The following is a 16,238-nucleotide window of genomic DNA, read 5'->3' as shown; positions in this document are numbered from 1 at the left end:
AGACTCTTATGCTATTTCAGTAGTATGAAAAGCCATTTTTTAGTATATGAGTAATATTTTTGTTGTTGTTTCCACGGTAACCATGTATGCCTTATACAGCTTTGTCTTTGTCTTTTTTCATCTGTCAGCTGTCTTTCACTGTTTTCATATGTGTAGTGTTGGCGTCATCTTTGTCTTTGTGTGGCATAGGTACATTGATGGTACATAAAAAAAATTATTTACTGCTGATGCTAACAGCTAATGTGCTAACTTGTGAACTGATAAGCTTTGAATAATGAATAAGAATTGATATGTTAGTTTTGTACCATGTCAACATGGAAAATAATCTGCTCCACTGCACAGAGTCCTCCTAACCATGCTGGACAATATATAAATATAATTAACACCAGTGTATGCCATAGGCATTCAGTGGGACAGTGTCTTGTAGGAGAGGCCTTGATAGCTGTTAGAAGCCTAAAACATTTACATTCCTACTGTCATGCACACTCTGAGTATTCCTTAATACACATAAATTTGATTTGAGTTTATGATTAAAAGAATGCATGAAATTTTACATAAATCTGAAGAGCTACCTTCATATCAACAACTTTATTTCTTGTTATAAATTTGGCATACATTTTTATGTCATTGAGCAAGAATCTTAACAACTTTCCTGGGGCTATGCTCTACAGAAAGCTCCTGAAAATCATTGCTTTTCAATTAGGGGAAAAAAGAAAAAAAAATCAGGTTACTTATTGATATTGGAAGTAAAGATCTCATGGCTTTATTTACATATATTTTCGAGTAATTATAAACATTTTCATAAGTATTTAAACAATGCATTGTGTGACTGCTCATTTGAATTTATCTCAAATATTTTTACTGTTGATGATTTTAATGGACTCTGTATTAGTGTCATGTAATGGTGTTTTATCTTTTTATTAACATTTATAAATTGAACACTTTGGTGATTGTTGGTGATGAAAAAATAAATGCTGAATGAAGCAGATTTCTGTCTGTGCTCAGTGTGGAGTTGTAATTGTACACGATGATTGAAGGAAACAAGTAGGATTTGATGCAGGCGGTCAGTAACCTAGCTGTGACAACACTTCTGCTGTTAACATGCTGAGAAAATAACTTCTTTACACTGTATTTGTCTCACAGGGATTCAGATAAGAGTATCATGTACGGGTAATTGTGGAGGTGAACTGAACCAGTAACCCTTAAAGCAAAACGATGCTTGGCTTCAAATCTCTAGCTATTTCCTCTGGAACGCTGTTTAATCATCACAGTTTACAGAACCTAAAGTTGCATGAAGTTAAAAGCTGTTTGTTCATTTGTATGAAATTAAGATGAGGCACTGCATGAATAACTGATGCAGTGAAATAGAACAGATCTTTCCAAATCTGGCATTGCACCCGTGAAGCCAAGTCTAACCCAATGAATGAAATTAGACTAAGAAACCAGTAACACTGCTGTTATGCCCTGGAACTACATTTAGTATCAATATTCTTTTTGTTCTCATTGTGAAAACTCACATATGTGTATATGAATTCTTTGGTTTAAAATGATTAATGTGTATATTTTTACAACAATTAACCTATAGCTAAATGTAGGTGGTCATGAGTAAGTAATTAGATTCCTAACCCAATAAGATCATATGAAAGGTGGTGGGAACACCTGAAAACAGAGGGAGCTGACTGATTCTTGTTGCCATGGCATCTTGGTCCGTTGTTAATCTGGGAGAGGTAAGAACTACGCTGTAAAACCTGAACATTCAAATAACTTAATTCTGTTTAGTTATGTAAACCGAAAATGTCCTTGTAAACTCTACTGACTTAAAAATTTTGAGTTGTTATAACAAGTAATCCAATTTTCAATAACGTAAACTAAAAACATCTGATTAATTTCAAATCACTTTTGGATTCAGTAATATAAAATCCAGATTATAAAATCAATATAATTTAAAATTTTAGAGTTCCAACGTTCAACGTTAGCACTGTGATGCATTATGGGGCGTCTCTGCGTACATTTGACCTAGCGAACTTTCTACAGCGATTGAAAAGAGTTTTTAAAAAACAGAATGGTCACTACAACATTACAACTACTTTGCATCTGGTGCAGTGCTTGGCTGACAAGCTAATGGTGCAAAGCTACCATCTGTGAGATAATGACTTAATGCCTCAGTCAGAATTTCGCTTACACAATGTAAAACCTGACACTGACTAAATGCCACTCGCTCTCCGAGGATGCCGGTGCAGCAGGCAGTCCATATCTGGAAAGTGGGCGGTCAAAAAAAACACCGCCCGCTCCCAGCGAGAGTGACCTGGTTCTGGGTCAGGGTCTTGTAAGAAAAACATGAAATACATACTGTTTTAAGCTGAAAGGTTTAATTCTGGTAACTTAATTACTAAGATATATGAGTTGAGGTCAGTAATTTGATTTAACTTCAATTAAATAGTACAAGTAATTAAAAAAAAAAAAAATAGCTGTGAAACGGCGCTTTCGCACCGAACAGTTCTAGGGTCTAATTCGATAGGAACTACCCCCTGTGGAGCTTCCCCTAGAACTACATTCGTTCTAGGGCCTTTTTTCTGTTTGCTTTCGCACCGCCAGTAGGAACGCTGAAGTGACGTAAGCCGGCCGACGGTATGGCAGCTAAGAGCTGTTGTTTATGACTAACCAGGATAGCTGCACATTTTGAAGTACAAATTTAATGACTTTTAAGACCTTTTAAATACCTCCAAAAGGAAAAAAAGAACCATTACTGCGGCAAAAGAAATCGACAAACTAGACTACAGTATACGCAATGAGTTTTATTGAATTTGAATGACAGAAATATTGATTGCACATTAGATAACCTATACCTGCCTTCTCTTTAACGAAAATAAAACTGTATGGCGATAGACCCAGTCCAATGGAGAAAATAATTTCCCAATGCATTTATGCATTTACCACCGCAGTAGCAGTGAATGACTTGATGGGAATAGTACTTTTCGGGTGCTAGCATAGCGCTTGTGCCTGACCCTTGCTCGTGGCATCGTGTTTTTTTTTTTTCCCCGCCGCAGCCCTAAAATCGTAAGCTGGATAAACACATTCTTATTTTAGGTTAAAATGCGGATCACAGCCACACAAGCACCTACCGAAGCGGAGTGTACGCTACCTCTTCAATGTACAAATATACATTGGACGTTGCAAAATGGTCATTGTTGGGGGATATAAAAAACCGGTAAAATAAAACATAAAAACTATGTGCCCCCTCCTACAATTCCAGACATTTTGAGACATGAATATCAAAAGCTAAATGAATTACGTTCTAAGACTTTATATTTTGCACGGATCTTTAAAAATGGTTGCAATTGTCGTATACCTGGTTCTGGACCAATGGCTGTACACCTACGTCACAAGGTTCCTATTGTGCTGCAAAAGTACCTACCCTGGAGTAGGGGCTAAAAAAGCCCCTCAAAACAGCGTTCTTAGAACTAAAACCGTTCTAAGTTCCTGCGGTGCGAACACGCGAAAAAGGGGGTACTTTCTCAAACAGTTCTAAGAACTATGAAAAGTTCCTCCGGTGCGAAAGCGCCTAAAGTGTCACAGCCTGCACCTCATTTTTGGACTCTTGTTTTGATATGTCTTTGTGCTCCTGTTCTGTGTCTGTCTCCGCCCCTCACCTGATCCTGTTTGTCCCATTTATTAGCCTCGTTAATTTGACCCAATCCTGTTTTGCCCTGTTTAGTTCTCCTTCTGTATTTAAGCCCTTGTGTTTGCCTTGTCCTTTGTCTATCGTTGTCAGTGTTTATATGCACTCTGTTAGGCTGCACCTTTTGTTACTAGCCTTTGTTCCTGTTTGCACCTGTTTATTTATCTTCGTTTCTGTGAGTAAAGTCCGCCTTTTGTCACCATCATTGTGTCTTGCGCTTGGGTCCTGCACCTCTCCGCCATGACACAGCTTTTCACTTTTGAGTTAACTGACAAGTTTCAAGGTAATCAGTTGCCTAATTTTTTGTAATCTTATTACTTTAAGTTCTGCTAACTTATTTGGGTTTGCCCTGAATGTCCTTAAGTTAAGCTTACTTGAAATTTGAGGCAATCGGTTTCCTGATTATATATATATATTTTTAAAGTAATGCCAACATTTAGTATGGTAAGAAACACAGATTTTTTTTTGAGTATACATCACTAGATATATCTAAATGACTGTAACGACTTCCTCTCCTCCCGCACTGATTCCAGCCATTCAGCGATCGGTGTCGCCGGTTTACTAATCAGCCTGTCCCTTCATCCACACCTGTGTTCACTTTGTTTTCCCTGATTTCCCCCCTCTCTATAAACCTCACTGTTTCCCATAATCGTCGTGAAGTCTACACTTGCCCATGTGTATTGAGTGCTCTGTATCTAAATCTTATTCGTATTATTCCTAGTGTTATTCTGAGTCTTGGTCCTGGTTTACTTTCCAGTTTAGTTTGCCGTTTGCTTTTCTGTTTGTTTTCTACTTAGTGTTGGAATCTGTGTTTGTATTCGTCTGGTTCTCATTAAAAATACATCTCTGCAGTTGCGTCCGGCTTCCTGGTGACTTCGTGACAAGACTTCGCCACATTATGGACGCAGCAGATATCCCGCTACCGATGGACGAGAATCCAGACCCCCCTGGCCCGCCGAGTCTAGCCCTGGCCCAGATGATGGCAGATCAGCAGCGTGAGTTGTTCCATCTTCGCACTGCCTTGGGTGATCTTATCCGTCATGTTGAACGACTGACCATATCGCTGCCTCAACCCTCCCCAGCTCCTCCCCAGCTCCTAACCTCCTGCGCCGCCAGCCGAGCCTCGCCGCTTCCAAGATTCACCGGTTAAACTCCCCCAGCATTACGATGGCACCCCCTCCGAATGCCATGGTTTCATTACCCAATGCCAGTTGTTTTTTGATCAACATCCTCCTTTTACAGACTCCACTAAAATTGCCACCATAATTAATTTCCTCACTAGAAGAGCTTGGCAGTGGGCGACGGCTGTGTACGACCGGAGAGGAGCGGAAGTTTCTACCTATGCCCGCTTTGTAGACCTCTTCCGAGTGGTTTTCGATCATCCTGAGGGGAGGGAGGTCGGTGAATGTCTGCCCCATCTCACCCAGGGTACTCGCTCCGCTGCTGATTACTCCCTGTCATTTCGCATCGCTGTGGCAGCCAGTGGTTGGAATGAGCCAGCACTCTGTTCTATTTACCGGCGGGGACTGAGAGACGATCTGCAAATGGAACTGGCCTGTCGGGGGGGAAAATCTCAGTCTGGATTCTCTCATCGCCCTCTCCATTCGTCTAGTTTGACAGCTGCAAGAACGTCGTTGTCTGTCCCGTGTCACCAGATTGCCCATTCCTTCTGGTCCAGACCCCGAGCCTGAGCCCATGGAAATCACAGCAGCTCACCTGACCGCCAGCGAACGCATGTCTGCCAGACCCTTCCTAATTACTGTGACGGTGCGCTGCGGTAATTCTTCCGTATCTCCACTTACAGTCTTGCTAGACTCCGGGGCGGCGGGGAATTTCATCAGTCACTCCATGGCCCGGTCTCTTCATCTTCCCCTCCATCGCCTGTCCAACCCTATCTCTGTGCACTTCCTGGATGGCCGTCCTCTGGGCAGCGGGATGGTTACCCACACTCACCGTGGGGGCTCTCCACCAAGAGGACATCACTCTTTTGGTCCTCCAGTCATCAACCCATCCACTCATCCTCAGACCCTGGTTGCAAAGACACGATCCCCACATCTCCTGGTCGGAGAGGGAAATCATCGCCTGGTCTCCATTATGCCGACATCGGTGTATGCCTCTCATCTGTGCCACCACCTCAGTGGAGAGTCCCCCAGTAACCGTGCCTCCTGAGATCCCTCATCAATACCATGACCTGAGAGAAGTCTTCAGTAAGACCAAAGCCACCTGTCTCCAGTCCCATGGGACTGTGCCATCGACCTCCTAGCCGGTACTTCACCGCCCCGTGGACATGTTTACCCTCTCTCCGTTACAGAAACCCAAGCTATGGAAGGATACATCGAGGAAGCCTTGCAGCAGGGATTCATCCATCCTTCAACCTCTCCAGCCTCTGCAGGTTTCTTTTTTGTGGAGAGGAAAGATGGAGGTCTCTGCCCTTGCATCGATTACAGAGGTCTAAATTCCGTCACGGTGAAGTACCGGTCTCCGCTCCCTCTGGTTCCGTCAGCCATTGAACAACTTCGGGGGTCCCGGTTTTTCACTAAATTGGACCTCCGAAGCGCGTACACCCCCATCCGTATCTGAGAAGGAGATGAGTGCAAAACAACATTTAGTACTACCTCTGGCCATTATGAATACTTGGTTATGCCTTTTGGTTTGGTTAACACTAGAAGCGCCGCGCCGGTTTGACCTACTTATACCTGGAAGCGCCGAGTGCCAACATCGTCAGAGACAATTGTGATTGTATATTAACTACTGTAGGGAGCGATTACAGATTTGAACATCAAATATTAATTTATGACTCTTATAACTCTCGATATATATAAATATATATAAAACCCTGATATATATATATATATATATATATATATATGTATATATTAGGGTTTTACACACACACACACATATATATATATATATATATACATATATATATATATATATATATATATATAAACTGAAAACTAGTATGAGCGAACCCTTGCGCCATCTGCTGTGAGAAAAGGGAATCGCAGCCTTGAAAGGCAGGAAACAACATGGCCGAACGCGAGGCTGATAGCAGGTTCACAGAATTAGAAGCAAAATAGCTTTAAATTAGCTTGTACCAGGGTGATTTTGAAAATTTAAGGATACTGGGTGATAAATTGCACAAATCTAGGAAAAGTCATGGAAGGACGGTCCTGAAATTTGACCGAGTGCAAAGATTTAATTTTTTTTGGGGTCACTGCGGTCAAATGACCGGCGCTCGGCGCTTCTAGGTATAAGTAGGTCAAACCAGCACGGCGCTTCTAGTAAGACGTCACAGCGGTCAAATGACCGGCGCTCGGCGCTTCTAGTGTTAATGCACCCTCTGTCTTTGATGGCAGAGGTTGGCATCTAGTGAATATTGTGGCAGAAACAGACAGGACAACAGTTTTTCAAAGATACTATTTATTAACATAGTCAATACTACTTGGCAAACTAATACTGATATGGTACAATCAATAATCAGCAGCAAATAGAATGATCAAAGTGTAAATGGTAATATAATGGTGATGAGTCTATGTACAAGTATTCAGTGTAGGACTGAATGGGTGTTAGAGCAGAGATGCGTGCACGTGTGTGTGTGAGAGAGAGAGAGCGTGCGTGTATGTGGGCGTGTGCCCAGCTGCGCACTGAAGAGAGAGGGAGGAGTTCGTTGGAGAGAGGCTGTGCGCAGGCGCACAGAAAAGAGGAGGAGGAGCGAGGGAGAGAGGCTGTGCGCAGGCGCACAGGCAAGAGGTATGCGTAGTATGGGGATGTAGTGCGCAAGCGTGTGTGCTAGGCACCAACTAGAGTGGGGATGGGCAACGAGAAGCGCATGTGTGTGAGAGAACGAAGAATCTCTAACTTGAGAGCTAGTCTCAAGTAAATAGGCCCTAAACTCAACGACTCTACCCAACCCTTAAGCCATGCTGCAATCCCAATGTCGGAGGTGTGCAATTAGAAAAAGGGAGTTAGAGAGAGAGAGAGAACGCATGCCAGATCTATCCTTCATAAGTGGTAACCAAAAGAAAATAACAAATGGCTAAAAACCACATTGTACATGAAATACAGTGTATACATTTAAATCATAAAATAATTCAAATAACAACACTTCCTTCACGTTAACTGCATATAATCTTAATACTAAAGTGTGCCCAGATGCCAGCCTTACTTTGAATAGCTCATTGCGTGGCGACCGAAGATGCGTCTTATGTTGCCTGATGAGCAGTACCATGTGTAGGTCCAGGGAGAAGTTCTTTTCCTTGTCACTTGAAGATCTTCGAGGCTCGGTGGCTCATACGATGATCTTGAAGGGTTCTTGATTTAGTTCATTGATGTATAAAGAAATAAAAAGGGATCCAGTCGCCTTTTCCTCCATCGAATACTGTATGCGTTACAGTGTAATTAGCCGGTTGAAGTTAAAGTTGCAACTGCACAAGAGAAAGTACATTAAAACTTTGGCCATACAAATATCTCGCTTCGTTGTTACTTTGTTCTTTTCCTCGGCAGAGAAACGGTGTCTCTTCATCCTGATAGGATCACTCGCCCAAGAGTCTCTGTATGCAGGCAGGAACACCCGCTAGAGACACCCGCTGCTAGCGAGCTGCTGCTAGAGCTAGCCGCTGCTAGGGAGTTGGAGAATTGAAGAGCTGGTGAGAGAAAGAGTTCTGAACTTTCTGCGGTTTTATGGCGAAAATTGCATCACTGTGTCTGGTATCTGGCTCCATTGCTGTATCCAATACCGTTACAGTGAAATCTGAGAAGATGGGTTCAGATTACCCATGCGGTCAAGCAGGGAATTATGGCTAATATGGTCTACGGGCCTGACAACCCCTACAGTAATCGCCCCCATCGGCGACATCTTGATTCATTCCGCCACACTCCCCGAACACATCTCACACGTCCATCGAGTGCTGTCATGCCTACTTCAGCATCACCTCTATGTTAAGGCAGAGAAGTGCATGTTCCACCAAGCCACCGTCTCCTTGGGTTATAACTGACACCTTGACACTCAACAAAGGTGGGTGTTTGTGTTCCCTTTAGCAAATCAGTGATTTGATAGTCCATGGGTCAGAAAACACTTTCCATTTGTCCTGTGACCATACGTAGTCAGTTTAGCATTTTTACTTTGTCTCCTGCACCGCTAACACAAAACCATCTTATACTTGCTCTTTTTGGTCGGTTTTGAAATAACGGACATTAGAAAGAAAGAAAGAAAGAAAGAAAGAAAGACAATTGTACATGTGGGTGCCAACTGGGAAGTAGCGCTGGTATGAAATGTGTATGGGAGTGATAACATAAGTGTTGCTGATATCATCTAAAGGCAAGGCAGTCTCACAAAATTATCAGTATTACTCAACACTCCATGCAAACTACAGAGAACATTTCCACTGAATGTTCCTTTTTGTGCTATTTAAGTCCTGCCTCTCAGGCTAAACACACCTTCTTTATCTAAGAGCTTGGGGTAAGTTTAGAATTTATATAAATAAATAAGTAAATAAATAAGTAAATAAATAAAATAAAAATAAAACTTGCACGCATTTTTATTTTAAATCTTGGACATAGTGATGTCACAAACTAATAGCCCTTCCTTTAAAATTTGCAGGTTTGTTTGTTTTTCTAAATTATGGAAGGAACGGACGATAATGTTTTTGCTGGCTTTACATTGGACTACACTGTTTCAAGTAATACGACTTTTCCAGCTCCTTGCAATACAGCTTCTATCATTAATTTTGGTAAACATTTCCTGCCTCGCTTCTATTACACGATCTTCGTCTTCAGCCTGCTCGGCAACGGCGTGGTATTGTTTCTTATCTACAAGTTTGAGAAACTCACCACGGTCACCAATATCTTCCTCCTCAACCTTGTGGCTTCGGATCTAATGTTCACCTTCAGTCTCCCGTTTCAAGCTGAGTACCATTCCTCTGAATGGTTCTTTGGGCCAGTCGCCTGCAAACTTGTTTTCTTTCTGTACTCCCTGGGCTTCCACAATTCCATACTCTTCCTTACAGTCACGGCCTTTGACCGCTACCTGAGTGTGGTTCATGCCGTGGTGGCCACCCAGCAACGGAGCAAGCGCTACGCTTGTGCTTCGTCGGCCGCTCTCTGGCTGATTGCCACCCTGGTTAGTTTGCCCGAGGTCATCCTATTTGATGTGAAGGAGGATGACAATTTGGGAAAACTTTGTCAAGACACAAGCAGCTTAGAATCTCAGATATTGAGAATGTACATAAGGTTTGCCTTATTTTTGATCCTTCCCTTGTTGGTTGTCCTGTACTGCTACATTCGGATTGTGCTGACGGTCATTTCCTCCAGAATCAGCGGCAAATGGAGAACGGTCCGGCTAATTTTTGTGATAGTGGCGTTATTTTTTGCCTGTTGGATGCCTTACAATATCGTTTTGTTGATCAAAGACCACTACAGCTCTTGCGATAGTATGATTCAATATGCTCAGTATATCACCCGCAACATAGCCCACCTGTACTTCTGCATTAATCCTGTGTTCTATGCCTTTATGGCCAGAAAGTTCCAGAATCACTTTCGTACATATTTGGGGAGGTATGTACCGTTTTTGAAGCCGGCTAGTGACTTCAGTACAGCCAGCAAATCTATTTCTCATAGGACCCAACAATCTGTATGCATGTAAATGTAGAGTGGTTCTGAATTGTTTGATATGCAGTGGTTTGATAGTGATGTGCAGAGAACCATTGTAGACAGATATGGGGCTGCTTGTCAGTTTTGTCAATAAATATTTTCATAATATCACATATGGACAGTGGTGTGTTATCAAAGAGAATAGCTCTTTGCTGTGGCAGAGTAATCCACAATTTTTAAAATAATGACATAGTCCTTTAAAAAGCAGTAACTGTATGACATTCAAATGTAACTACATATGTCACTGACCACATAATATGCAGGATATTCAAGCTCCATCGCATGGAACACTGAAAGCCAGTTTCATGTGTTAAAAAGGTCTCTATTCACTGAAGCTTTTGAGACTTCTTGTGATCTGTAAATGTCTGAGTGGTATAATTGTAATTGTCTGTTGTCATTGTCTATTGAATCTGATGATTCGTTTTCTGAATGATATTGCCTGATTTTTTTTTGTGTCTTTTCCTTATTGACTAAGTAGAGTTATTAATTCCGATCACTAAGTTCAATAATGTCACCGAGTAGAACTCAAATAAAAGTCACATAAGCACTGCATTGTGTTTCTGGCTTGCCAACACTAGAACTTTCAGTATGATAACTCCCACATGCACAGGCATTTGCAAAACATTTCATAAGAATGTTTTTTGTAAGAATCTTCTTTCTTCATCATGAATCTGGATCACAAGCCCAGCACCTCTACAAATTTTAGTGACTGCTTTTGTTCTGAAATACCCTCATGCAAGAAGTCGGTTCAACACACACACACACACACACATGCACACGCACACACAGCTAAGATAGATGAGTTAAAATTACAAAGAGAAAGTCAGTTTGTCTTGCTAAACAGTACAGCAGCCTGTAAATGTCTGTTCCAGCTCCTTCTCTGTCTCACACTCATGCACACACACAGACATATAAATATTTTTAGACAGCATCTGAACACAGGTTGGGAATCAGAAAGATCAGAAAGAAAGATTTCAGTGGTCACTCAGGTGCTCTCTTTCCCTTCCCTCTTCCAGATGGACTGGAAGCTGTGATCAGTGATAACACTGCTGTTATGCCCTAGAATTACATTTAGTATCAATATTCTTTTTGTTTTCATTGTGTAAACTCACATATGTGTATGAATTCTTTGTTTTAAAATGATTAATGTGTATATTTTTACAACAGTTAACCTATAGCTAAATGTAGGTGGTCATGAGTAAGTAATTAGATTCCTAACCCAATAATATTATATGAAAGGTTATGGGCACACCTCCTGAAAGCAGAGGGAAATGACTGATTCTTGTTGCCATGCCATCTTGGTCCGTTGTTAACCTGGGAGAGGTAGGAACCATGTCTCTGTATGATATTCATTACAACATTTGAATAGAGTACACTGATCCTCAAATCACTACATATAACAACTTGGGTTACAACTGACACCTTGACACTCAACCAAGGTGGGTGTTTGTGTTCCCTTTAGCAAATCAGTGATTTGATAGTCCGTGGGTCAGAAAACACTTTCCATTTGTCCTGTGACCATACGTAGTCAGAAAAAAAGAAAGAAAGAAAGAAAGAAAGAAAGAAAGAAAGAAAGCCAACTGTACATGTGGGAATGGTATGAAATGTGTATGGGAGTAATTGAAGAAGTGTTGCTGATGTCAGCTGAAGGCAAGACAGTGTCACAAAATTATCATCAGTATTACTCAACACTGCATGCAAACCACAGACAACATTTTCCGCTGAAGTTCCTTTTTGTGCTGTTTAAGTCCTGGCACTCAGGCCAAACACACCCTCTTTATCTAAGAGCTTGGGGTAAGTTTAACATTGATAAAAATAAATAAGTAAGTAAGGAAGTAAGTAAGTAAATAAATAAAATCTAAAATAAAAGGAAAACTTGCACTCAATTTTTTAATTTTAAATCTTGGACATGCTGACATAAGAAATGAATAGTTTACTATTGCCCTTCCTTTAAAATTTGCAGGTTTGTTTGTTAAGAGATGGAAATCATGGATGTAACGGAAGAGGATTATTTCAAAGGCTTTACATCGGACTACACTGATGAAAGCAATACGACTTTTCCAGCTCCTTGCAATACAGCGTCTGTCAATGAGTTTGGTAAACATTTCCTGCCTCGCTTCTATTACACGATCTTCGTCTTCAGCCTGCTCGGCAACGGCGTGGTATTACTTCTTATATACAAGTTTGAGAAACTCACCACGGTCACCAATATCTTCCTCCTCAACCTTGTGGCTTCGGATCTAATGTTCACCTTCAGTCTCCCGTTTCAAGCTGAGTACCATTCCTCTGAATGGTTCTTTGGGCCAGTCGCCTGCAAACTTGTTTTCTTTCTGTACTCCCTGGGCTTCCACAATTCCATACTCTTCCTTACAGTCACGGCCTTTGACCGCTACCTGAGTGTGGTTCATGCCGTGGTGGCCACCCAGCAACGGAGCAAGCGCTACGCTTGTGCTTCGTCGGCCGCTCTCTGGCTGATTGCCACCCTGGTTAGTTTGCCCGAGGTCATCCTATTTGATGTGAAGAACGATCCCACTTTGGGAAAACTTTGTCAAGACACGAGCAGCTTAGAATCTCAGATATTGAGAATGTACATAAGGTTTGCCTTATTTTTGATCCTTCCCTTGTTGGTTGTCCTGTACTGCTACATTCGGATTGTGCTGACGGTCATTTCCTCCAGAATCAGGGGCAAATGGAGAACTGTCCGGCTAATTTTTGTGATAGTGGCATTATTTTTTGCCTGTTGGATGCCTTACAATATTGTTTTGTTGATCAAAGACCACTACAGCTCTTGCGAGAGTATGATCCTGAAAGTTGAGTATGTCACCCATAACATAGCCCACCTGTACTTCTGCATTAATCCTGTGTTCTATGCTTTTATGGCCAGAAAGTTCCAGAATCACTTTCGTACATATTTGGGGAGGTATGTACCGTTTTTGAAGCCGGCTAGTGACTTCAGTACAGCCAGCAAATCTATTTCTCAGAGGACCCAACAATCTGTTCACATGTAAATGTAGAGTGGTACTCAATTGTTTGATATGCAGTGGTTTGATAGTGATGTGCAGAGAACTGAAGTGTGCTGTAGACAGCGATAGGGCTGCTTGTCAGTTTTATCAATCAATATTTTTATAATATCACATATGGACAGTGGTGTGTTATCAAAGAGAAAAGCTCTTTGCTGTGGCAGAGTAATTTGCAATCTTTTAAATGATGACATGGTCTTTTAAAATGCAGTACACTTTTAACTGTATGACTTTAATGACGCAATGTAGTATGACATTCTAATGTAACTAGATATGTCACTGACCATGTAATATGCAGGATATTCAGGATTATCACATGTAACATTTAAAGCCAGTTTCATGTGTTAAAAAGGTATCTATTCTTGTGATCTGTAAAAGTCTGAGTGGTATAGTAATGTCTACTGAATCTAATAGTTGAGTCTGATGATTTGTTTTTTGAGTGATGTTACTTGATTTTTTGTCTTTTCCTTACTGACTAAGTAAAGTGGAGTTAATAATCCTGGTCACTGGGTTGAGTAATATCACTGTGTGGAACTCAAATAAAAGTCACATAAGTGTTGTGTTTCTGGCTTGCTAACACTAGCACTTTCAATATGACAACTCCCAAATGCACAGTCATTTACGAAAAAAATATTTCATAAAAATGTTATTTGTAAGAGTCTTCTTTCTTCATCATGAATCTGAATCACAAGCCCAGCCCCTCTACAAATATTAGTGACTGCTTGTTCTGAAATACCCTCATGCAAGAAGTCAGTTCAACACACACACACACACACACATGCACACGCACACACAGCTAAGATAGATGAGTTAAAATTACAAAGAGAAAGTCAGTTTGTCTTGCTAAACAGTACAGCAGCCTCTAAATGTCTGTTCCAGCTCCTTCTCTGTCTCACACTCATGCACACACACAGACATATAAATATTTTTAGACAGCATGTGAACACAGGTTGGGAATCAGAAAGATCAGAAAGAAAGATTTCAGTGGTCACTCAGATGCTCTCTTTCCCTCCCCTCTTCCAGGTGGACTGGGAGCCATGATTAGTAAAACAGAACTCTCTGATGATTCAGAAGTGATGAATCGCCTTATGAGGCTGAAACAGTTATCAGTTGTTCTCTTATTTTTATTTAAAGAATTACAGTATAGCTTTGCAAAACTAGATGCATCTGAATCTCAGCATTAGGATTGGTATGGAGATGATTTAACTGATGATACATACAGTGCCACGGGTGAAAAATGTATATTTAGGTAAGGATTATTACAACAAAGATTACACCTGTAATTTACAGCTGTATTTACCACTGTGTTTAAATGCTCAATAGACATTTTTTAACCCAGGAGATTAAACTGTAACCCACAGTTCTAATATGCTATATTAACAATGCATGTACATAGTAGAGGAAATTTATGAAATTACAGAAGACACTCAGTATCAGAAAAAGAGACAGAATACAAGGAAAATCGACAAAATGTATCATTCAGCGTTACGTCCCTCTCTATTTTTATTTCGTCATATAACAGTTCCTGTGAACGGATCGCATTACTGAGCATGACTAAACAAGAACTTGTGCAACTATAGGATATCTGTGGCTGCTGTTTCACCACCCATTTAATTTTTATTTTTTTCGTTGTGTAAAAAAAAAGTTGCACAATACAACAGCAATAACTTTAGTCAGTGGGGCAATATGTTTGTCTCATCTTTGTTGTATTTTGTTTTCCTTGCCTAAAATTGTGCTCATGTGTGTTAGGTCTTCTACTTTGCTGTATAATGTGCATAAGTACCCACCCACACCCACATCCACACACACACACACACATGCACGTGTGCACAGACATGCACACACACAGACATACATGGATACACACACTTGTGTACACACACACAAATACAGACATACACACATTCACACCCACATGTGCACACACACACACTTTTAGACAAACACACATACACAAATACACAAAGATGTACACACAGTCAGACATACACACACCCCCATGGATGCACACATGCACACACAATCTTAATAGAGGTCTTTTTAGCTGTACACAGAGCATTTGCTATTACTGAAAAATCAAAGTTTGAGCAACTGCTTGACACCTTGAATCACAAAAGAGGTAATCATGCAAAAGTTTGTGATTACAAGATGCCCGATTTCAACCCATTCTTTCACGCTGATTAACGTTACTTCTATTCAGTCATCTACAGTTCCTTTGCACAGGTAAAGGGAGAGAGAGAGAGAGAGAGAGAGAGAAAGAGACAGACAGAGACAGAGAGAGGGCAGTGCATGTAGATTAAGGGAAGGTCATGAAGTTCTCCATCTGCAGAAGTGTAAAAAGAAATTTGATTTTACCCTCATATGCTTCTTATTTTCTAATAGAACTGTCAGACAATACTGCTTCCCCATAGAATATATGTAGAAATTTTGAGTAATTATGGGATAGAAACTCCATGCACGTTGACGTATGTCCTGCCCTGTGACTCCAAAGTGGGCCTTCTTTTTAAACTTTCCATTGTACATCTTGACATCATGATTTTGATGTGTCTCCCCCTTGGGGGGGTGGGGGGGCGGGTAGGGGGGAGACTTCTTGCCTTTTAAGCATGACTGCAAAATAAGCATGTACCTAAGGGTGTAAAAAAATCATTTGCAGGTTCCATCCTCTAGCAGAGTCACATGTGAAATTTTACACTGATGTCTGCTTAGTCACCTGATCTGGTGTCTCCACATGCCAAGATCCTCATTCCAAAAGCTGGTTGCTATGGAGCCAATGTTTTGTCTCCATGCAGTTCCTCGGGTCTTGTACGTTCTAGAACAAAGATAAAAGAAACGCATGGGATAACTGAGGACAACCTCATGTGTGCTTGAATAAAGATGCACTGGAA

General features: G+C 41.1%; 2 protein-coding genes across 2 annotated transcripts; both read left to right on the top strand.

The window, feature by feature from the left end:
- The first annotated feature begins 9,305 nt into the window (after positions 1 to 9,305).
- LOC115806762 (C-C chemokine receptor type 3-like) lies at positions 9,306 to 10,325 on the top strand. The gene has a single exon (XM_030767626.1). The coding sequence runs from the start codon at positions 9,306 to 9,308 to the stop codon at positions 10,323 to 10,325; it is 1,020 nt and encodes a 339-aa protein (XP_030623486.1).
- Positions 10,326 to 12,312: 1,987 nt separating this feature from the next.
- Positions 12,313 to 13,341, top strand: LOC115806761 (C-C chemokine receptor type 3-like). The gene has a single exon (XM_030767625.1). The coding sequence runs from the start codon at positions 12,313 to 12,315 to the stop codon at positions 13,339 to 13,341; it is 1,029 nt and encodes a 342-aa protein (XP_030623485.1).
- Positions 13,342 to 16,238: the final 2,897 nt, after the last annotated feature.

Source organism: Chanos chanos, chromosome 3 (genome assembly GCF_902362185.1).
Source record: "Chanos chanos chromosome 3, fChaCha1.1, whole genome shotgun sequence".
Taxonomy (NCBI): Eukaryota; Metazoa; Chordata; class Actinopteri; order Gonorynchiformes; family Chanidae; genus Chanos; species Chanos chanos.
Note: the sequence above shows the minus strand (reverse complement) of the source record. Positions and strands in the feature narration are given on the sequence as shown.

Coding starts and splice junctions, on each gene's coding strand:
- LOC115806761 (XM_030767625.1), top strand. CDS start 12,313: ATGGAAATCATGGATGTAACGGAAGAGGATTATTTCAAAGGCTTTACA.
- LOC115806762 (XM_030767626.1), top strand. CDS start 9,306: ATGGAAGGAACGGACGATAATGTTTTTGCTGGCTTTACATTGGACTAC.